The sequence below is a fragment of the Linepithema humile genome, chromosome 6, assembly GCF_040581485.1.
Source record: "Linepithema humile isolate Giens D197 chromosome 6, Lhum_UNIL_v1.0, whole genome shotgun sequence".
Classification (NCBI taxonomy): Eukaryota; Metazoa; Arthropoda; class Insecta; order Hymenoptera; family Formicidae; genus Linepithema; species Linepithema humile.
In genome coordinates this window covers 20,363,381-20,385,594 of record NC_090133.1, presented here as the reverse complement: position 1 = coordinate 20,385,594, position 22,214 = coordinate 20,363,381, and the positions used below count along the sequence as shown (strand labels likewise).

The 22,214-nt window shown below is 41.4% G+C and overlaps 1 protein-coding gene across 36 annotated transcripts in view; it reads right to left on the bottom strand.

Annotated features, from left to right (window-relative positions):
• Nucleotides 1-22,214, bottom strand: part of trol (terribly reduced optic lobes) — a 147,506-nt gene that overhangs the window by 57,221 nt on the left and 68,071 nt on the right. For 3 of the 36 annotated variants that reach the window (XM_067358158.1, XM_067358157.1, XM_067358160.1), the window contains exon 2: nt 21,319-21,565. The exons of the other annotated variants lie outside the window; for them this stretch is intronic. In XM_067358158.1, coding sequence (XP_067214259.1) covers nt 21,319-21,427 — 109 coding nt within the window. In that variant the 5' untranslated portion in view covers nt 21,428-21,565. The remainder of the gene's footprint in view (nt 1-21,318; nt 21,566-22,214) is intronic. 36 annotated transcript variants of the gene reach the window in all.

Sequence of the window (22,214 nt, the reverse complement as noted above, 5' to 3'; positions counted from 1 at the left end):
TTGCGCGCGATATATCGAGGTATTCGCGATAGCATGGGAAATCGGGGGAAATCGTTATGTTAATTAAACTGGGAGGGTACCGCGCGGGAGTTCCATAAAAAGGACTAGATATGAGATATCAAGATGCTTGCAATAACCGGGAGAAGGAAATAGAAGAGAGAGAGAGAGAGAGAGCGCGCATTGCCGCGTCTTGCCGCTTAAGATTACTCTTAAGTAATTCATCTTGTCGTGGGACGACGTAATTTCAACGGTGACAGCGCGACGACATTCTCCTCGCTGCTCAACGATGCGTACGTACCGCGGGAATGGCCGCGTCGCGAAAACGTGTATCAACGCCGCTGGGAAAAACTCCGCGGCGATATAAAGCTGAGGATATTAGCATGACAAGCGACGAGCATCAAATTGCCGGACCTAAAAGCCGGCCCCAGAAAAGCGAGCCGCCGGCCCCCTCGGCTAAATCGTCCGTGCGCTTCTAATGGACTGCCAGCGGCGAAAGTTTCGTCCCCCCTGATGCCACCGACGATCCATGCGTCTCCCGCATTTAACTAACCGCGCGGTAAGCGACTCCGTGGACGCGTGCGCGATTTTTAAGATCCTATAAAATGCGTAACCGGTCGAAAAAAAAAGAAACGGATGCCGAGCGAGACGCGTTTGTCGCACGACTTCGTTAATGCACTTCGTAAAATGTACGCCGCGTGACTTAGATTGAATGAAAAGATGGAAAGGTCTCCGCGTGTAATACACATGTGTGTATATGTATTTATATATATATTTTGTATACGGAGCACTTTAGAGTCTTGCCGACGCGCGAATGCAAATCTTGATGAGCGAGTCATGAGCGGGCACAGGCATGCAAATGCGCATGCATCTACATTCGTATGTAATACTTATGCATAGATTCGGTGTGATATTTTCCGATTTGACGTATCTAAATGATAACGCACGATCAGATAAATTGCGGGAATAGCGGAGTCGGCGTCGTTCGTCATGTAGCGCGCGTACGCAATATTTTTCGAAAGATACGATACGACGATTAAAGCCGATAATTTCTGCCGATGATTCTCGTTGATGGATCAACGCGTGGGAAAAGTGGAGAGCGCGTTAACTTTTCAGTGGTGCCCCGGAAGTGGTCAACAGGAGTTCCGCACGCGGCAGTTTAGTTAACATTATTGTCACATAGATGGTCTCGATAATCGTTTTACAAAAATTAACATCGATTTTATAAGCGAATTTGCATGAAAAATCCCCTCTCGGCATGCCGCGCGAAGCTTTGCGTATGACACGTACATCGATGCACGTATGCGTCATATATATTCATACACCTATACGGCTCCTGTCAGAAGCACATGTGTGGAACTATATATTCACCGGCCGCTGCATAGAAAATATACCTGCATCATAGATGTGAGGGCGCGTATGTGAGCGCGAGACGTAAAGTGTGGACGGTCGCGTACGCCGGGGATTCGACATATTTTAGTGGGCGATTTGCAATTTAAATGTCATAATTAATGACGTCCCGTCGCAACGAGCGGCGCGCCGCAGCGGCCGACGAAAAGTGGCGAAAAAACGCCGCGCGAAAAAGTAATCGCGCGCCGGCTGAAAAAACACAATGATCGCGCGGAAGTGCGGATCGGCCGATTCGATTAAATTCCACGAGAGGAGAAATCTCGAGGGGATCATTCGTAAAACGCGGATGCTTTTATTCCTTAAACGCCGCGAACACAAGAGCTTTCTCAGTATTATTAAATCCGCGCGTGAAATTTGCGAAAATCGAAGGACTCGCCGGTTCACCTTTCGCAGCGCCGGTAAATGAAATAAGGGAGGAGCTTTCGAAATGGCAAACTATAGCGTAGTTAACAAAAAATACACGTAATCGTATCGAGTGTCGAACTTAAAATACAGAAATGACACGATACTCCCTTACGAGCACTCGTGACCCGGGGTGAACCTGATCGCCCCGGAGGGGTGCAAAATGCATCGTAGTAATGTATTTTCATTTAAATCCATAAGCGCGGACTGCATACGCATGAATGTTGTTAACATTATTACTTTCGCGTCACGGTTACTTGAAACCATGCGGATTTCTATCGTATAACTGCGACGAGTCAGCATAATTAACGCATTGGCCGCGCGGAGTCATTTAATCCATTTAATAATTCTACTGTTTAAATGTTTACAGGATGGCGGGACGTTGTCAGCGTTAATGATGCGCGAATTCGAAACGGTTTAATTGAAGTATCCGGTAACCTGTAACTAGGATCCGTTTTTAGAGAACTCGCATCCTAGACAAAATTATTTACTCAATACTCCCGTACATGACACATCGTTCTTAATAAAATTAACATTTGAGCTGAAATTAAGATAAAAGTCATTGAAATCGTGTTAACAAGAATTGTTCCTAGAACAGGGATTAGATATTTTAACCAGTTATTAATTAAAAAAATAATTTAATAAGTATACGACTACTGACTTGAGATCATCGCACAAGTCGCGACATGAATGATGTCAATGATGTTGCTTTCTCATTATAATTCAATGTTAAAAAATATAAATGGATCTCTTCATTTATTTTTTAGACATAAGCTTGCGCGACAACTTTGACAATGTAATCAAAATCTCTCCCATTACCCACGCGAACTTCGCATAACAAAATGCACGCCCAGCAGTTTGCGCGACGGCTATAATCGCGACGTATACAGCATATCGAAGTATCGACAGCGTGCGGGTGTATACGCGCGTATAAGGCAACTTAGAAAGTAACCCGGTCGACCTCCCGTTATGCTATTTTTTCGCCTTGTATTCCCGTCGCTGATGGACTCCTGAGTGAGTCGCCGGGTGCGGGTGACTGCTTGCCTGTTCGTCGGTAGTGTAAACGATGAACGCAGCGGCAATTATGCCCGCAATCGAGCCATGCACGGTGTGTCACAATCGATGAGACGATTGTAATTTATCGTGCCCCGATGACGACGATCTTTTTTTCTCCTACCGGTTCCGTGAAAAGGTCGCGGCTGACTAATGGCAATGCCGCCGTGAAAGCTACCGAAACCTTTGGAAATCAATGTACATTCGATTAAGCGCGATCCTCGAGGTTGAGCGTGATCGGCACGCAATGTGCGTTCCGCGACGCATTGCGCAACGACGTTACTTAAAGACCGCAAAATTAATACGCCTCGAACTTACGTGTTAAGAATCATTACTCGCGGGAGAGCGCGCGAATTATGGCGTCCTTTATCTGCTAATTTTCATCCGCGTGAGGATGTTAGAACGTAATGTCGTGCATGTGCGTGCGTGTGCCGAACGAACCTAAGCAGCCATCCTTCATGCGATTACTGGGATAAAAGCGAATGCGAGTATATCTCGTACGCTCATTAATTCTCCGCACGCGCGCGCTCTTTGTGCCGCGTCTTCCCGCTGTATAAAAATATTTTTATTTTCGTCCGTGAGGTCCTTTTTCTTAAGAGAAGCGAAACGGCGTTCGCAGGAGCGTCCGTCCGCAAAACAAAAAGAGACGAGAGCGAGAGTGCATTTTACGGTGTGCATCCGGCGTACGTAATTCGATCGCAATCGACAGCCGTGCGCGTTTAATAAACGAGACGCGGGTCATTGATTCCATCCCGCGGTCGCGCGGGATCGAAAAATAATTGTAGTTATAAGTCTTAAATTGTCCCTTTTTCCGTGTCACTCGTCGAATAAATTGATCCCAGTGCATCGACGGCGGCGCATACGACAATTCCCTAGACAATCTTCTTCTATCTCACTCACGCGATCATACGTACGTGCAATTGCGGAGATCATAGTGCCGTCTAACCAACTCCCGGGTGCTCCACAAACGTAGAGACGGTCTCGTTGTTCCGCGACCGAGTTCGCGTCCTGTCGGAATGTTGATCGTGTCGCGTGCGGATCGCGACGCGATAAGCGGCGAGCGGGCAAGCGAGAGGCCGGCCGGGCGGGTCTCGAGAATGCGCGAGGAAAGGGAAAGGACTTGGATGTAAAATTGCACGATTCTCATTGCCGTTTTCCCTGAATGCCCCCGTGGCAGTCGTTAACGCGTGTAATTTGCATCGCCGGTGATGCAATTAAGATGAACGACAATGTGCGGCGGAGAACGCACTAACATATTAAATTAAATAAATGCGATTAGCGGCCGATAAAAATAAAATTATTAGCGAACTTGGGGATTTATCGAACTATTTTATTCGAATTATTATCAAGCTTGGAAATTTAATAAAATATTTAAATTACTAAACCCGAGGTGGGAATAACGAGTTGGATGAATAATGTTTGGCTTTTCCAATTTTAAATATATATTTTAATACAATATATGTATTTTTAATATATTTAAATAATTGAAGAGATTTCCAGCTTAATATTAACGCTTAATATTAACATTCAAACATAACATTAATTTTTTACGGCAATACTTTTATCCACATATTCGATCAATATTTCGACATTATCACCGCGATAGGCAAATTTAAAAATTATTTCCATGCGTGGATACTTTTTTACTCTCCCACTTCGCACAGCTGAGATTGAAAGACCTAATGTAACTTTTATTCAAATCAAGACGTCCGATTAATTTGCAATTAAATGAATTTCCTGATTATAAAAAAAGAGACGGAGAAAGAAAGTATCCAGATGCTCTTGAGGTGACGTATCGCGACAACGAAGCGAAAATGAATACACAAAGATAATTACTTGAGACGAAAGAAGATACGACGTTATGCGATAAAAATGATATGCTGACGGGTTTTGTATCTAGTCTTTCTTTACATATATAATTTATAGCCTCTTTTTCTTAAGCCCGTACAATAATTAGCGCTTTCAAGGAATTTTTTCACGCCTTCCATTGCTTGGAATCTGCATATATATGGCACGTCTGATCGCTAAGTACGACCATGTGGTTTCTTAATCCGTAATAATTTGTGTGCAGTATGATCTGCATAAATCAGAGTCAGGCGGTCGCGGCGTTAAATATGCAATGTGAATACGGGCTCTTGTCCGTCCGTTAGACGTTTTCACGATTGGTATATACAAGCGCAGATCGTCGTAGCGAACCGTGTTATCTGCGGGATATATATACGTCTTGTGGCGCTGTGGTGAAAATTCTCGCGGCTGTTGTTCCAACAAATATGCGCGTTACGTGGCACCTAAAAATAAGCAGTAACACACCGGTATGCCGGTGATAACGCGCGCCACTCACGCGCGCGCTCGTTTACATCATTCGATCCTCAATGTAACAGTTCGCTCACGCATTAAAGGCCATAAATAAACGCGCCATCATCCACTCATCCCCGAATGATCGACGGGGATTAAGATGCGCGCGTTGACCAAGCGCTTCGCGCCGCCTTGTTTTCCCGCCCTAGATTCAGCGGTGTGATTCGCGTTTCTTCGCCGAATTCGATGACCGGCAAAATGATTCCGATGCCTTCGGGCGCGACGTATCGATTTCCCTACTCGTGTACAATTAACACAATGGTGCGAACGGTCTCCGCCATTTACGATGTATTAGCACGGAAAATATCCGTTGCGGGTGTTGCAACGATACACGAATTATGACTCTCGCTGCGCTTTCATATAGACAGTTTGATATGGTATCTCGTTATCTCGTAAAGAACCACGCTCCGCCGCAATAAAGAGAGTATAATTTAATTTTTTTGCCGCCTTGTACCAGCGTGTTCCACGTCGCAGACTCATCGGTGGATGCTAGGCCTCACAGTCTGCGACGAGTGCAGTAAAAGCTGATGTGTCGTCTGAAATATGCGAATAAGGATACCTGGAATGTAGATAAAGAGGTATCACGTGACTCCGCCGACTGACGAGCAAGATATTCGCCAGAACGGAGCCGCGAGTGCCGCAACTTTACATCGCGTCTCTCGTAAAAAAAAAAAAAAAAAAAAAAGAATAAAAATCCGCGTGTGTACGCGCGTGGATACACAATATGCGAAGTGTCGCGCTGGCAAAAAATTTCAAGTGTTTATTTTGCAAAGGACTTTTTTTCCCTCGCTATTTCCCTCGTCGATTTCAGATGATTTGTCTGTGTCCCGATTAGTCTCGCGTTTCGCTTCCAGCGTAAGAAGCTCGCGACCGGTAAAAATTTTTACGATTCGCTATATTTATGATATGACTAACCAAAGAAATATAGTTTGAAAATTATGAGCTATCAGATATAAAAATACAGCTCCCAGAGAGGAATGCATTCGGTTGGGTCGCTTCAGTAATCTTTGGCACGAAAAGCTTCCGCGATTTACGATTGATGTGAATCACTTATATTGTACCTGTACGTACAGCCAATATTATTCTTGCGTAAATACTTCAAATCAAAAAGTTAACGCCCGAAAAAGTATTTTTCGCATTTTTTCGCCAACGATTATTAGATTATCAAATTGGATGATACGAAGCTCCATGATATCAGTTGTATTGTATCATTGCGTCTCTGTTAACGGGTAAAAACGTATAACATATTTCAAACAATTCACGTAACTATTCTTTGTCACCGGTAAAACGTTTTAAAACATTTTGTCAAAAGATTTATAGGAAATCCGGGAGATTACACGACTAAATCTATAGGGTGACCCGAATTGTCGCAACCCGCACATGTAACGGACGGACGGCGACTCGTCCGGTTTATTGACCCCCTCGCTATATTGACAGTTTAAAAAGTCGATCGATCGGATGGACAAACGCGAAGGCAGGTAGAACAAGGGTCGGAGGATCGCGGGGGGGGAAAAGGACGGCGGACGTGCCAGACGAATTCTAAATACGATTCTGAGACAGAATACGCGGCCGTCCGTCAGTTATCAAATAAATGGCAGCAAAGAGGAGGCGGCCGGCGGCGAACGAATGGCCAGGTTGGAAAACGATAGCGCAACGGTTATGAAATAACGATCGCCGGGCTCGTCGGTCCACAACGTGACACGTATACACGATCCGAACATTTATTTATCGACAATTCGTTTTACCTGGTCCGTTATTTACGGCACTCGGGAGTAGAGAGAGAGAAAGAGAGAGAGAGAGAGAGAAAGAGAGAGAGAGAAAGACAGAGAGAAAGAGGAAGAGGGGTAGAGAGAGGCTGTTGGGCCGGTTATCATATCGTCGTCGAAACACGGTCGAATGCCGGACATCGTAGTTACGTCGAACTCTATCGGTCGGCCCTTCGTCATGAGCACGAATTTGCTGGACATATAAATCGACGGCGGAAGATTTAGTCCAACTCTCGAAAAAATCACGCAGCGCTGTCGAATATACATATATTGACCGCATTTGTTGATTCGAACAATGCATAATATATTGAAAAATCATCAATAATTCGCTAATTCTGCTTGTAAATTGATAGCTTGCATCAATTTTGAATTATAGTTTCTATAATTCTTTTCGGTTATGTGAATAAAATAGTACTTTATCTTCTTGGCGCGAATAATAATAAATATTAACAAGTGTGTTTTTTTTTCAAATAGTGCGAGCTCCTTCGTAATGTAAAATTTTGTACCTACTTGTTCAGTTTGTAAAAGTATAAGTAAGACGTATAAGTTCGTGCATTTAATAATTGCGTATCGGATAACATTAAACTATCGCTTCAAAAGTTTTCGTAATTTTGAAATATACTTAGACGAGTTAATGTGCCGCTCGTTAATTTCTCACGTTGATAATTATACGTCTTGTATCCTTGACACATTTTATATTGCTTTTACCAACTGCAGCAAGTAGACTATTCTCTCACTATCGTTGTCGCAGCACGGTCAAGCGCGACGGTCGTTATCGATGCGCTACGGTGAGCTATGCAAGTTGCGCGCTTCTAAATAATTTGCTCGCAAATGGAGAATTTTATCCGGCGGTGGTCGTAATATCCTGAAATATTAACAGGTATATCGATTTTTCATCGCAACGGAATAAATACATGACGCTCTGGTGCGCGTCGGTTAATTAAGAAAAATAGAAGGCCGCATTTTGCGGCATTATATTATTCAATACATCGGATTTTCCAGGACATCCCCCAAAATATCATTCGTATCCACATAAAATGTTTTTATAAATGCGAAATAAATTTTTCTCAACGAATATATCGAAACATCAATAGCTTTTACATTATCTGCGATATAAATCGCCCGGTGTTACTCGCAGCGACTTCGAAACGCTTTCGACCTTCGGTATCCATCTAGGTGTAATTAATCTCGCTTAACTCGCATGTCAAAGACGAAGAATGAGAGGCGTGTAAAAGCAGCGATCCCATATCGTCAGCGCCGATAAATGCATCTTTCCCCCTCGTAAAGTGCATCGATTGCGCGACACGCGTTGCGGTTTCGCGCCTTTTTTTGTCACTTCGCATCTGGATGTAAACAGCCAAGCGTAACCGCGCGTGCACGCGTGTATTGCGAGTTATGTCACCGGCGCTCTAGCTCGGTGAGTTCATCGAGAAATCGAGATGCATGCACATCACGGAAAACAGTGACATCATGTCCCGCATAACGTCCGTTAGAGCTTGATCGCGCCGGAGCGCGTACACGGTCGTTCGTTTTTAGCGTCGCTGACGAATTCGATGATTTTAGAACGCGCAGATAATTGTTCCCATCCGGCGTCGCTCGCGGCCATAAGCCGCGCAACGCACATTTCTATTATTCATACGAATATGTAAACCGTATTACTTCAGCCGCCAAGTATTCATAATTAAATCTATTTACGATTCAATTGTATTTAATTAAAGCGCGGTATCACAAATTGGAAATCCGCAAACCGTCTCGCCGATTCCCGCGAGCGAAGCGAGACGTTTCTCTGCTCCAATTAAGCGGCGCGAGAGCGTGACGCGTCCGCGATTCGAAGCGTGCGCGATTAAAGCGCGGCGCTCGAGCAATTTGTAGGCCAACAACTAATCGAGTCGCCGATTCCTTGGAAACGATTTGTCGCCTGTCCCTCTCTCAATGAGAGGGCGGATTAAATTTCACGATGATCCGGTGAAATATTAAACGGCTCGGTCGCCGGCGAGCGTTCCAGTGACTTCTCCAAGGGCTAACGCGTGGGTGGAAACGTGGGAGAGGAGAATCGCGTGCTCCTCGAGAGAGAAGAGAAGAGCGAGACGTACGTCAACGACAACACGCGTCGTGAATTCTGTGTCAATGTCGGAAATTCGCTCAAGAAGCGCGTCGCGGATCTATCTAACGACCATTAGCAGCCTCGTTATACTTACTTTACCGCGAATCTAATTAAGCATTCAGATGTGGGCGGGATAACAACGCTATCTTGAATGGACGAGAGTGAATTATCGCCATACGACGATAGTGTACGACGATAAATTTGAATATCTACTTTTGAATCTGAGTGCCGGCGGCTCTATCTTTAATCGGTTGTCACCGAAGTCCATCGGGACTCGAGCGTATATGTCTCTTCGAAAACATATCAATGCGTAATTTGACGAAAAAGTGGGATTTCCAGCGAAATCATTTGCGCGTAATTTATGCAACAAGTTATACTTTATATAACACTGTGTATCCACCTCCTCACGCAACGATTTTCACCGTTAAATACTTAAATACCTACGTGTACAGTACATGCTGAAAAATTCACGGATGATATCGATAGTCAATCAAATAAGGATCATACAAATATTTGGTTACGCGCACCGTTTTGTCAATAAGCCATTATGCCGTGAAACTTTTAGCATGTCCGTCCACCGCTTTCATTGACATAGTGTATCGATATAGTGGTAAGAAAACGCGAGCGATCACTTGAAATATCAAGATTGAGATTAAAGATCATTTCATTAGTAGCAATATCGTTTATTCGCATCGCTCTGCATCGCGAGTTTTACGATCAGCAATTGAGAGAATAAGTCCCATCACAATTCACTGTTTAATATTTGAATAATTCAGCATTACGAAGCTATTTATTAGTCCTTTTTGGTGCCAATGCCTTTGTCCACATTTATAAATTCTGTTCTATTCAAATATTTCTTGTTTGAATTTAGGCAGCTGTAGCATGTAGAACCGCTCGCAGCCGCTCGCAGCGGTGTAAACTGCTGGTGCGACCGGGTGTTAGGCACGTTTCTCAACATTGCATTATGGTCTGGGACGAGTAAGAGCTTCGGTAAATTTAGGATTGCACCACCGATCTCTCCGGGCCGCAAACGCCAGTCTTGTCGCCATGACGCATCCACATCGATAAATCGCGCCAGGATGACCGGGCGAGATCGGACGTGGGTGACCTGATGGCGGTTCGTGTGCGCGCCGAGCGTGGGAGTACAACGGGTGCCACAAAATCTAACGCTTAACGCGCCTGATTCCTGGAAGCATCGCCTTCGGCGACGCGACGCTTATGCAACCATCGGAAACTTATGGTCATTGGGCGTCGCCGCGGCTATCATCTGCGTGCGTGACGCCACCTTTGCACCGTCCGTTCCGTCTTTTACGGCGGTCTTGTTGCCAACAACGAGTCGTTTCCACTTATAATTCTGCGGCTCTCATCTGTTTTCTCTCTTGCTGCCACGTAATGATGAAGTCATCGCAAGCTCGACCCTCTTTTGAATATTTTGAATGATCATTTTTAGTTGATGAGACATAAGAAATTTGAGCAATTCTGCAGCATCTTATACTATTAAGGTTTCGTGATCTCATAATCCAGTTTAGCTATAGCGATAAATCACTGGATAATTTTAGTCTATAAAATCGATATATAAGACAAATTTCTAGAACTAATTAGTTTAGAGATCTCGGAGAAAATCGTCTATTTTTAAATTGTGCATTCGCTGAGAAAGACAATTGCCCAAAATTGCCAAAAAATAGCAAATAATAAATGTACCAGCAAATTTGCAATTTGAAATATCTCGAACAAATACAATAAGAGATTTAAGAGAAAGTCGCTTAATTATGAAACAGCTTTTCCTATATTAAACAGTGCAATTAAATTTAAACGATAAGTGATTTTTGTGCATTCCATTAATAGCAAAAGATTTCTCTCTGAATTGTAGCAGATTCATCAGATATTAATTCACAATTATCGGCGGTTTTATAAGTGCGCGGAGGAAATGCCATTAAATCAAGAATAAACGAAGGTTTGTGTGACAAAGATAAACGCATTAAGCTAAGAATTTCGTTTGATAACATCCACGTGTCACGAAAGTCAAATGTAATTCTTATGCGCTTCGCGAAATCTATTTTCATCTTCTCCGCCCGGAAGCGCGTAACACCTACTGTATCGCGTGCGAGAACGCGAGCGGAACGTTTCACGCTCAAGGCCCCGAGTGAATCCACGACAAAAAAGGAAACTTGCTGGCGTCAGCCGTCGCTTGCAAGGTTGCCAGCGGTTATAGTTCCGTTGAACTAAAAGCACTTTTTACGCGTATTAATCCGCAATAAAAGCGCGCCGGTACTCGCCGCGTAACGTTACGGATATTAATTTGACAGGTGCGAGATACGAAAATCGAGATCAAAGTTATCAACAATGGAAAAGTCTCTCGAATATCAGTGAAATTTTTACAAATTTATTACTGATAAATGAAGCGCAAAATGTTCTTGAGATCTAAAGAAATCAAAGGGATATGAATAATTGAAAGATTCTCTTAATAATTCACCGTGATTTCGAATCGAGATTCACCGCAATCTACGACTTCGGCTATGGGATGAAGCGAAAGTGGATGAGTGAGATTTTAAGGCGCGAGATGTGCACGGTCCAGCGCGAAGAAGAGGAGAGCGTCGGATAAAGGTGGATCGTCGATTACATCACGGGAGAAACATCTTAACCGTAACTCACTGGTGCACGCACCTACGAGCAATGCGGTGTTCCAATATGCATTAGCGTGCCGCGCGCGCGCGCGCATGCGAGCACAACGTGCCAAGGTGAACATGAACGAATAATTTATTGTGCCGTCACGACTTGCGATATCGGGCGTCCACTATTTACTGTTTCGTTGCGTACGATACGTCTCGTCTCTGTGGAACATGCCTCTCGTCGCCGGGTCGGATCCGTGCTCCAACATCGATAACGCCGGTCGCACTTACGCGACAAACTTGTATAATCGGCCTATAGTGGCAGCGTACTGTCAAGTTTGAAAGTTTTGTGTGTGATTTGTCGCTTCGCCATAGAAAAAACTGGAACTGCGATGTACAGAGCGCGTTGTGCCAATTAAAGAAGCAAATATCATATCGAGTTAAGCTCAATGCAATTATTGTTTCATTGAACCCGGATGATCTCTCTGTCTGTTCTTAAAATATAAAAAGTTTATTTGATTTTTGCATTATTATTACTTAATAATGTATATTAACTTAGTAGTATTAATATTAAGAAAATTGTATGATGTAATTATTAATTTAAATAACGTTATCATTTATTTTTATAATATCACATTTATACATTTATAAATATTATATACTTAGACATCTGAGAGACAAGCTGCTCCAAGCGCATTTAGAAGCACAAATATAGTATGTCGCTCGGCAAACAATGAATTATGCATAACAAGACATAAATAAGTGCAAGTAAAGAAACCGCAGAATATTTACGCTATTGGAATGCGGAGCAGAAAAAGCATTGAAAATATCAACGCAAAAGTCGTATAAAGAAGGAAATTGTAATATACATATATAATCAAGAAGTATCATTTTTATTTTTAGATATGTCTAACATATTTCTAGTTACGTGCACTAAGAAAACTCGCGTTTCAGGAAGTAAAACAAATATCTACTTTACTCTATCCTACCATAATTGACGCGTTAATCGAGCTATGCATTCGCGTGCTGCAGTAAATGAAGAGGCGAACGATCTAGGCGCGTCGCGGCGCGAAGGAATTCCGCGATGACGGGTCCATTCATCCGACAATGAGTGCACAGAAGTAAAAACCTTGGGTCGGCGGCCGCTCCTTGCCTATGTCTCGCGTAAATATTGTAATTTAAATAATTGCGCAAGGTTCGTCCGGGCATATGAGCTTGCGGACCACAATAGCGTAATGACGCGACGACGAGAGGCGACGCTTCTGCAGAGTGTTTAAAGCCAATTTAAAATCGCTTAACAAGCGTCATCGACGACATTCGAGTTGAACTACCCGAGAATTCACGTCTTGAAAATTGTGAATCAGCGGATGATGCGAATCGATGATGCATCAATCGATACGTGACGCGCAGTCTATGTGCTTCTCCTTTCTTCAGATTTCTACTTATCTATTGTAAGATAAGCGTGTAATTATATATCCACATTGTTAAAACATAACATTAGAATTAATTTAATTTGAACGATTAATATAAAATTAGAAATGTCTCGGCAAATAATTTATTCTGAATATAAATATAAAAAAATGTGTCATTACATTTGAAATAAAGACATTTCCATAGAAAAGTTTAATTACAAAGTTTCAATAGACAGAAATACATTATCGAATTTACTAGACAGAGAGATCGATTTTAGTGTTGCTAATTAAAGATTAATAAATCTTGAAAGAGCTACTTCTCGATAAAAATAGTGAATATTCTATACATACAAGTCGATTCTCAGATTTCTATCAATTTATTGACCTTCTTACTATTCCACTTATTGAGTATTGAATTAATAAATAAAATATAAATTAATACGGCAAGATAAATATTTTCTCGATTATATATTAACCTAATTTTTTGCAGACATTTAAATCAAATTTTTTATATTACGAACAATTGTTTAATCGATATTAAAGACTCCGTAATTGTAAAAGATAGAAATGAAATAATCTCATGTTCGATACTTTTTGCTCATTACATTCTTTTTTAGATCATATCTCGCTTTCCTCGATCCTTGAGCGAGACAGAAACAGAAAAAAGAGAACGAGAGAGGAAAAGGGAGACCAGCAGAATTTGATAGACTATAGGAGAGGGTTAGTGATGTGCGACGGTGGAAAAGCCGCGGTTACGTGTGTGCCCCTGGTAAAGCATGTTTACTTCGAGGAACGCGAAAGGCAGCCTGAAATCTAATAAGTCCCGAGAGCAAATATCTCTACGGAGGAAAACGTCGTTTTACCATGGTGGATATATTTCCGACATTTTTTTTCGTAGATCGCGGCCGCTCTTCGTGCGCCACAGAAAATCTGGCGATTTTCCCCAACGGTTGCCACAATCAACCATTTTTATTGCGCAATTTTCACCCGGCAATATAATTATAACTATGATGATAATAAAATCTCGGGCAATAGGAAGTGGCTAAAAGACGTCGTAAAGACATTCAAAGAAAGCTCCACACACAGACATCTTTCAGGTGTTCCTTAATATCTTTCGAAACTTGCGTCGATTAAAATTTTTTTATTCTTTATCTGATGTTTAATTACGTAAGATAATACTTAACCGAGATAAACAAAAAAAAAAATCTTATAATATTTAATTTTAGTTTAACAATAGCTACATTTAGCAAACATTACGATTGTGAAATTAATTGCTGTGCACTTCTAGGTCTATCGAGTCACACTGATTTTCTAAAAGCCGATGGTTCAATTTTTGTATCCATTGAACCACCGATAATCGTACGTTTTTGTTCAGCGTAAAACAGAAATTATCGTTGCATGAAGCTTGGGTGTAAAAATAATGCTCGAAAAAGGGTGTTAAAATGTATACGCTGCAGTGAAAATATCCAGGGGTCTGCTAACGTTGCCTCTATCCGAAGAATTGATAGTTATAGGATGAACTGAACGCTACCGCGACAGGAAGCCATCGATACTGAAGCGTAGAAACGTTTGCTCGGACGAATAAGCATCGCGCGGTCGAATCGTCTTAACAGCTCGATCTCAAACGATCTCGCGATCTCGAGTGTGTGCATCCACCGCGGACCGGAAGCGCTACTTCATAGTTGACGGTCGCTTCCGGTCGGCAATCCTGGAGGGCGCACTGCACCCTCGAGAGGAGGGTCTCGCGACTGTTCGACTCGGCACCCCACGTGAAATCGATGAGTTGAAGATCTTCGTGCGCGAAGCCACGATTACGGATTTATGGCATTAATTATCGGCGCCCTCGCGTTTTTCCTAGACTTTTTTGCCGGCATCGAGAGGCGAGGCTGAACGATGTATACTCGCTCGTAAATCAAGAAGCGTTTAGCCTTTTTGATCGAAACGATCTGGATCACGCCGAGGACGATTAAGAGCGATTATCGCGTGCTTGTATGTTATTCAAAGAGTGTTTGTATGTTAGATAGGTTCCGGATTGAAATGTAAAAGTTGAATGCAAAATGAAAGCTTTGACAAAATGTTATTCAAACGCTGGTGTGAATATTTTACTCTAATTTTAGACAGCAGTATAAATAAACGAATCAGAATAAATTTTTTAGTTCAACATAGATTACTTCTGCTTCGCCGAGTTTGTTTTATCGACATGAAGAAAAGGTATGTCAGGCTATTGATAAAACAGAAATATCAAGTGAGAATAATATCACTTGGTGTGAAATATGCAAGTAGCGCAATCGATTTGGCATATATGTGCTTAGATGCCTGTAGTTAAAACGAACAGTATATCGCGAAATAATCTGATTTTTGATCTAATAATGACAGAAACTTTACACATACTTATTATTGAAATAAAGTTCAAATGTCACGCGGTCAAAATTAATGAAGTGACGTGGAAATATGACAAGTAGTTGCAATCATCGTTACTCTAAGAATAAAATCTACTACGAAAAGGCATGTAATGATAATTATACAAAGATAGCATCCGCCAAATCTATCTGCAAATTTATTCGTTTATTAATCAAACTGTTCATTCGAATAATGATAGGCACAATTAACATTTTAATGATTGCATCGAAATTGCGTTACATCGCGCATTAATTTGTATCCGTATTACATTTCACATCGGTATTACATTTCAAACTGCGACTTACGCTATTTTCGAAATAAACAGCACAGATATGCCAGAGCATTTCGATTTGAATCCTGTTTAACAAAAACGCCGTTCGAAATGTGAGAACAGAGTTGCAGAAGCGCTCACGCGGCATTTCCGACGTTTCTCCGGGACGCTAACAAGTCTGAAAACCATTTAAGTTGGTCTCAATGCGAGCGGCGTGACCGATCAGCCGTCTTTGCGCGCGTTTCCCATTTCGCGTATACACCCTCGCGTTCATTCGAGCCGAAGCGACGACGTATTTTCATTTAGATAAGGACAAATTTGTTTTGGATTTCATCGCGAAACTGTCGAAGATCGTTCAAGTGAATCGGCTCGAGAGAAGGCACCGCACTCAATGAACTGACAGCGCAGACACATTCGGCAATGTTTGCGGTAACGCTTCTTAATCATTAACCTTCTAGAGAACATTTTTTCGCATGGTGAATAATTCAACATTCATAATTATAAATGTGTATGATACAGTATAAATGTTTATCTCTTATTTAAAAGATTTTTTATTTTTCTGTGAAAATAATCAGTTTTTTTTATTCCCAATTATTTCCAATTTCTATTCTTAATGTTGTTAACAAATTCGGGGCTAAGTCGTTTTCTTGCTTAAATTATGTACAATATATTAGAAGTACCAAGTTTTCCTCTCTCGTAAATTCTGACATCAGCTTGAATTGCGAGCTCTTTAGCTTCATAGTTTTATGAAATTAAGTGCGACAATGAAATAAGCACGAGACATTTCGTGGAAAAAGTGATAAATCTTGCGATGACTGAAATATTAAGATTTTAATTGCACGATTGGGAGATAATCGGATCCTCCTTCGACGACGTTTTGCCTATGCATGCGTTTGATTTCTTTCGCAAACTCGAGACTTCTTTTTCCTTTAAAATGTTCCTCTCTCTCTCTGTTTGAATTTCATTGAATTTAAATAATACATTCCTTCGATGTAACCAGATGGTCGCGGAATGAATACAAATTTTTTCATCCCCGTCGTGGCCGCCCTTTCTACTTTTTGCATACGCGTTTGTCACTGGTAATATTCAATCATTGAATTAATTAAACAACGTTAATCGGTACCTTCCAATTGTTGCACTAATCGAATATTTCAGTTATCTCTCACTTCTCAGAACTATTTAAGATCGTAAAACAGATTAAATTCCTGTTACTTATTTATATCGTTAAAGTTTGCGAGAAGCGCGCATATTTTAATACTTTTTAATATTTCCGTCAATTTTTCAAAAAGGAAGAATATACAGTAAAAATTTGACGCGATAAAGGTGATCTCCTTTATTTTAAGTTATTATTAAACAGGGAAACAAGGATGAAAAAAGTAAATTATTAAATAATTATAAAAGGAACGATACAACATTTTCTGATCTAGTACAGCTTTTGACGCACGTAATCGGAACGGTTATTAAATTCTAGCTCTTTCGTATCGCAAATCTTGATATCGTTCTCATTATTCGTTGCGCAACTGAGTTACGATTGGTTTGGGATAAAGGGGATAATGTCGAGGAACGAGAACAAGACGAAAGGTATCAAGCAAAAAAAAAGCACAGCTTATCTTACGTCATAGCCGAGCAGGTGCATACGACTTACAGAAATTACCGTGGCCGGACGTACAGTGGCCGAATGTTAGCGCAATGCACAAATACACGCGCACACCCAGCATAGCGAGCGGGATGTGTGTACCCGATGAAAAATGCAGTGTAGCGGTGTGTAGATTTGCAGTTCTACCAGTTTCTACCGCGCGTGTTTTGATTAAAAAACGCCTTCTAGAAACCGCGAGGCTCGCTGTCGAGTAAGTATTTTGATTAAAAGACGTAAAAAGCTAAGATCTTATAAAGTCTTCTTAAATCAATGCATAAATTTGAGAAACGAGCTATCGTCCATAAAAAAGGAACAATTATCTTCAAGGATAAATTCGAGAATAAGTTGAAGTGAGTCAATGATGATGTGCGAAGCTACGTTTCCGCTCCTATTCTTCTCCCTTAATAACCGCCGCGCACTTCCGCTATCGGAATCGACGGTGCGACGGTGACCGTGAGTTTAACATCGTCGTAAATCTCAACTGTTCTGAAAATGAATCCTCGCGCTTTGATCTACTCTTTCGTGCCAGGAAAATCTATTAACACTGAAATTACAGCGTACTCTTTGAAGCAAATCTCTTATAATTCACGTAGTGCTTCTACACTCGGTGCTTCATTGATATGCGCTTTCGCAGCTGGTACAATAAACATGAGAAAATATTCTTTTTTTTGCAACGGAGTGTACTCAAAAATTGTTATTGACAACATTGTTGTTGATCGACGGCAATCTATGGTACATTGTCCCTTACGCAAACATCACTGAAATGCAGGTAACCGAAAGTGCATTTTGTTCGATTCTGGCAAGAGGTCAGAAAAAAAAGCACAACAAAGTCAGCACTCGAATTAATCAATATACAGTGCAGTTTACAGTCGGCTGTACACAAACGAGCTATATAGATTGCTGTATATAAAAGGTACGGTAAAGAGCACGCGAAAGAGCCTAAAACGAACTCTGCATAAGTAGCAATCGATCTCACTGTGACATTTTTCGGACGGAATAAATAGGAAGTAGTAGGTCTAATGTTAATTCTGTATGAAATGGCATATAAACTTCAAATTTTGAATGATTGTCACAACTAAAAATAAAAATCAATGTTTAACGACAAAGATCGTAAGCTTTAATTAAATATACCAAATCAAAGTTTTACAAATCAAAGCGTTATAAATTTTATTTGCTGATGCTAAATAAAATCCTATAATCTAAACTTATTAAGAATTGTTTTTTAATATTTGTCTCAAAAGTATCTTCGAGTTGTAAGATATTTTTTTCATTAATTGAAAGGAAGAAAACGGTGACAAATTTGTCGTCGTAATTTTAAAATAAATTTAAAATAAAATTTTAAAGGCAATAATCCCCACTCGCGTGTATTAAGCCGCATCCGAGAGATTTAAAGGCAATAACACACACACATACAACACGCGCGTGCGCGCGTACGCATAAACACGTCCACATACACGCATGCACACGCACATACATACAGGGAATGAGTCGCGGCGCTATTTCAGAAAATCACGCGTCGTAAGGAAATCAGGGCGGATCCAGAGATTTACGCGGTTTTTATCGGCGCTTTTCTCCTACCCGACGCGGCGCACAAGGCGGGATTAAGAGATGTACTAACGAGAGCAGCAACGTCGCCGGGATCGCCGACGCATAAACGCAACGCATCGTTAACGCCGGTTATGGAACTTCTGAGTTTCTTGCCCATTAGCCTGGGCCCGTAGCGGGCGGTCGTTGCCGCCCCGCGAACTTCTGGCCTGCTGCTTTACCGCACAATCGTAAATGTATTAATAAATAATAACGAACTTACCCATGTGCTCGCCCACACCCCACCGCCAAACCCACTCCCATCTTCCCGCTCCTACAACGCGACTCGGAGTTCGTGTTTTGCCCCCAGGGTAGGACCCCGACTATTCTCTCGGGCCATTTCCCTCACAATAATTGCACGCGATTTTGTATACATTCACTCCGCGAACGCGCCAATTTGACACTGCTTGTGTCGCCGATTATTGTTACACTATGCGTTCAAGTAGGTCGAAAAGATTATATCGAAAGATTATTGACGTAAAAGCTCCGTTATTTTAATTATTAAATTACTATTTTTCGTTTTTCCGTTTATTTCAGAAGTACATAAATAGAATATTAAAATGGACTACTTTTAATAAATTGAAATTAATCGGACGGTGATTTTCATTTTATTCATTGCAGGCGGACTCTGTTCACAGGTATAATACCGCGCTAAGGAAATGGTTGTCACTTTATTCGATTGACAATTAGTACTAATTGAATTAACAAAATTATCAATAATTTTTTAATTCTCTTCTTCGTTCAATAAATTTCATTGTGCTATTTAAAGATTAATTTGCTTACACGTATAATGCAACGTTTCGTAAAATTTTTTACGAAATGCCAGGAATCTTTTCTTACAATATTAAAAATAGTTCCATTTTTATTAATATCTCAGTATCAAAAACTGAATATTATATTTCAGGACGTAAACTACTATGGTGTAATGCGGTGCAACTAGGAGCTTTCAGCGCAGGCAGGAGGGAGAGAAAGTGGGATGGAAATTGAAGGAAAAAAGAACGCATCACCTGTGCGAAAAGGGTAGCTAGCGGCAGCTTTTATATTGCGTGCGTTTATGGCGACCGCATGCATATATGTACATATATACACGTATGCTTGTGCGTTTATTGTAAACTGCGCTTCACTATTTAGAACACATAAATAATTTCCAGTCTCTCTTTTTCTGTGTAAATTTCTTCCGTCCGTGCTACACACACATCATCATAATCAAGATGCTCTAAAATTCTCCAGAGATTAATGTTTTAATTGCCATTCTAATTTAATTAATACAATTATAAACTAAGTAAGATCTTTGAGATTCACAATGCGAGAAGCTTCACATATTTGAAAAAAATACTTCTGAATTTAATGTGTTTACGTATCGAATAGTTCAGAGCCTGATGCGCACCGGACACAAAGTACAATGCAAATGCGTGCGTGGGTGGAAAAGGTGTAAGGTTTATGGGAAAAGAGGCCAGGCGATTGTTTCATTTCCAAAATGATATTCAAGCACCACTGTATTGTCGAGTACGCGTGAAAGCTCTCTTCCCCTTCGCGTTATTTCCTTCTCTTTTTCTCCCTCGCTTGCTACGATGTGGTTTCGCATTTTTCTAGCGCGGAAACGAAACATCGTAAGATTTATTCTGAAAATACATCGTGTGCCCGACATCATGCAATTAAACGCGCACTGTGGCGCGAGAGAGAAGAGTGGGAAATAAAGAAAGAAAGCGAGAGTCGACAAAGGCGGAAAGAAGAGAAAGAAAATAACGGTGACGCTGTGCTGTAAAGGCGAAAGAGAGAAAGAACGGGCTATGGAAATGCCGGAAAAATTGTTATCACAAATGTTGGTAAAACAATGCTATTCACTAGTCGTGAACTTGAGGAATAACAGATTCTCACTGGCGCAGACCCGTATGAGCGGTTTTCTTATCATACAGATAAACCTTTTAACGCGAATTATCTCTTTCCTCGTTAACGATACAAAATATCGATAATTAATCGGGCCTATCGCAAGAATTATTTCTCATTCGTAGGAACTATTAACTATTATTGCGGACAATGAAAGTTATGAAATAGAACTTAAGGGATCAGGACATGAACACTTTAAGCTCCGTAGGATTAACACTTACTGTTTAACGTGTTAAGCTCGGCAATAGGAACACATTACAACGGCATAATGCCGAGACATTCGCGTTACAACGGCCATACGGCACGAAATAGACCGGCGAGTAAGCAGAAATATAAAATTTAATTAATTGCCTTATAAAAAGATTTCTAATTTTATTGCTGAGCTTAATACGCTAAAAGATATGTGACACTGAAAGTTCTGATCGTATTTACCTCGATTGTGCGATCGATACGGAGTTCTGTGCCTCTGCGCGAGGTTCGATCGTGCCAGGGCCAGCAGAACCAAAAGGATCGGCAGGAGCCTCGTCGCCGGTAGTTCCATTTCACTCTCGTCGATCGTTTACGAACGATTCATTTGCCGGGTGCACGATTTTGCGCGTACAAAAAGAAAAATTCCCTCTAGACTTTCCCAAATGCGTCCAGGAGGTCTCGAAGAAAGTGACGTAGTGGCTCGCAGGAGCTAAATACGATTGCGAAAATTAATTGACTTGCGCGTATCGATCATGGTGGAAAGCACCTCCCCGACGCGAAGAACTTTATTCGTTAAGTGTAACCGACAATGGAACCGAATATGACAGAAAATGACAGGAGCTGCAAGTCGTCCGGTGAAATGTCCGGGCATCCGACAAAGATCGATCGCGCAAAGTTGAGAAAAAGTTTTCATGCCCGTGTCACGATTTTTTGCAACGCGAGCCTCTGCGCGACAGAGCTGTATTTTTTCTCCGGAGTTACTTCCGATTCATTAATTGCATTCGTCCAATAAGTTCAATTTATCACGACCGCTACAAATTGTTATATGACGCATGGGACTATGATTAAAATTTTAGTTCAGGATTTTAGCATCCTCCGCACCTTTTCAATGCTTATCATTATCCGCGGTAAAAAGAACAATTATTAGAAAGAAGATACAAAGCAAAGAGAGGAGGTTGACTCTGCTGCATTTTTTCTTTCATTCTCGACTTCTGTTTCATCCGAATTGCAGGATCAGGTCGGAGTATCGCGGTTTACGTAGTTCCCCGGGCGTTCTCTCCTTAGTCTACCCATCTTTTTTTTTCCTACCCTTACGCGCGGCGACAATTCAGTATTTGTTCGCGCGGATTAAGCTGGAT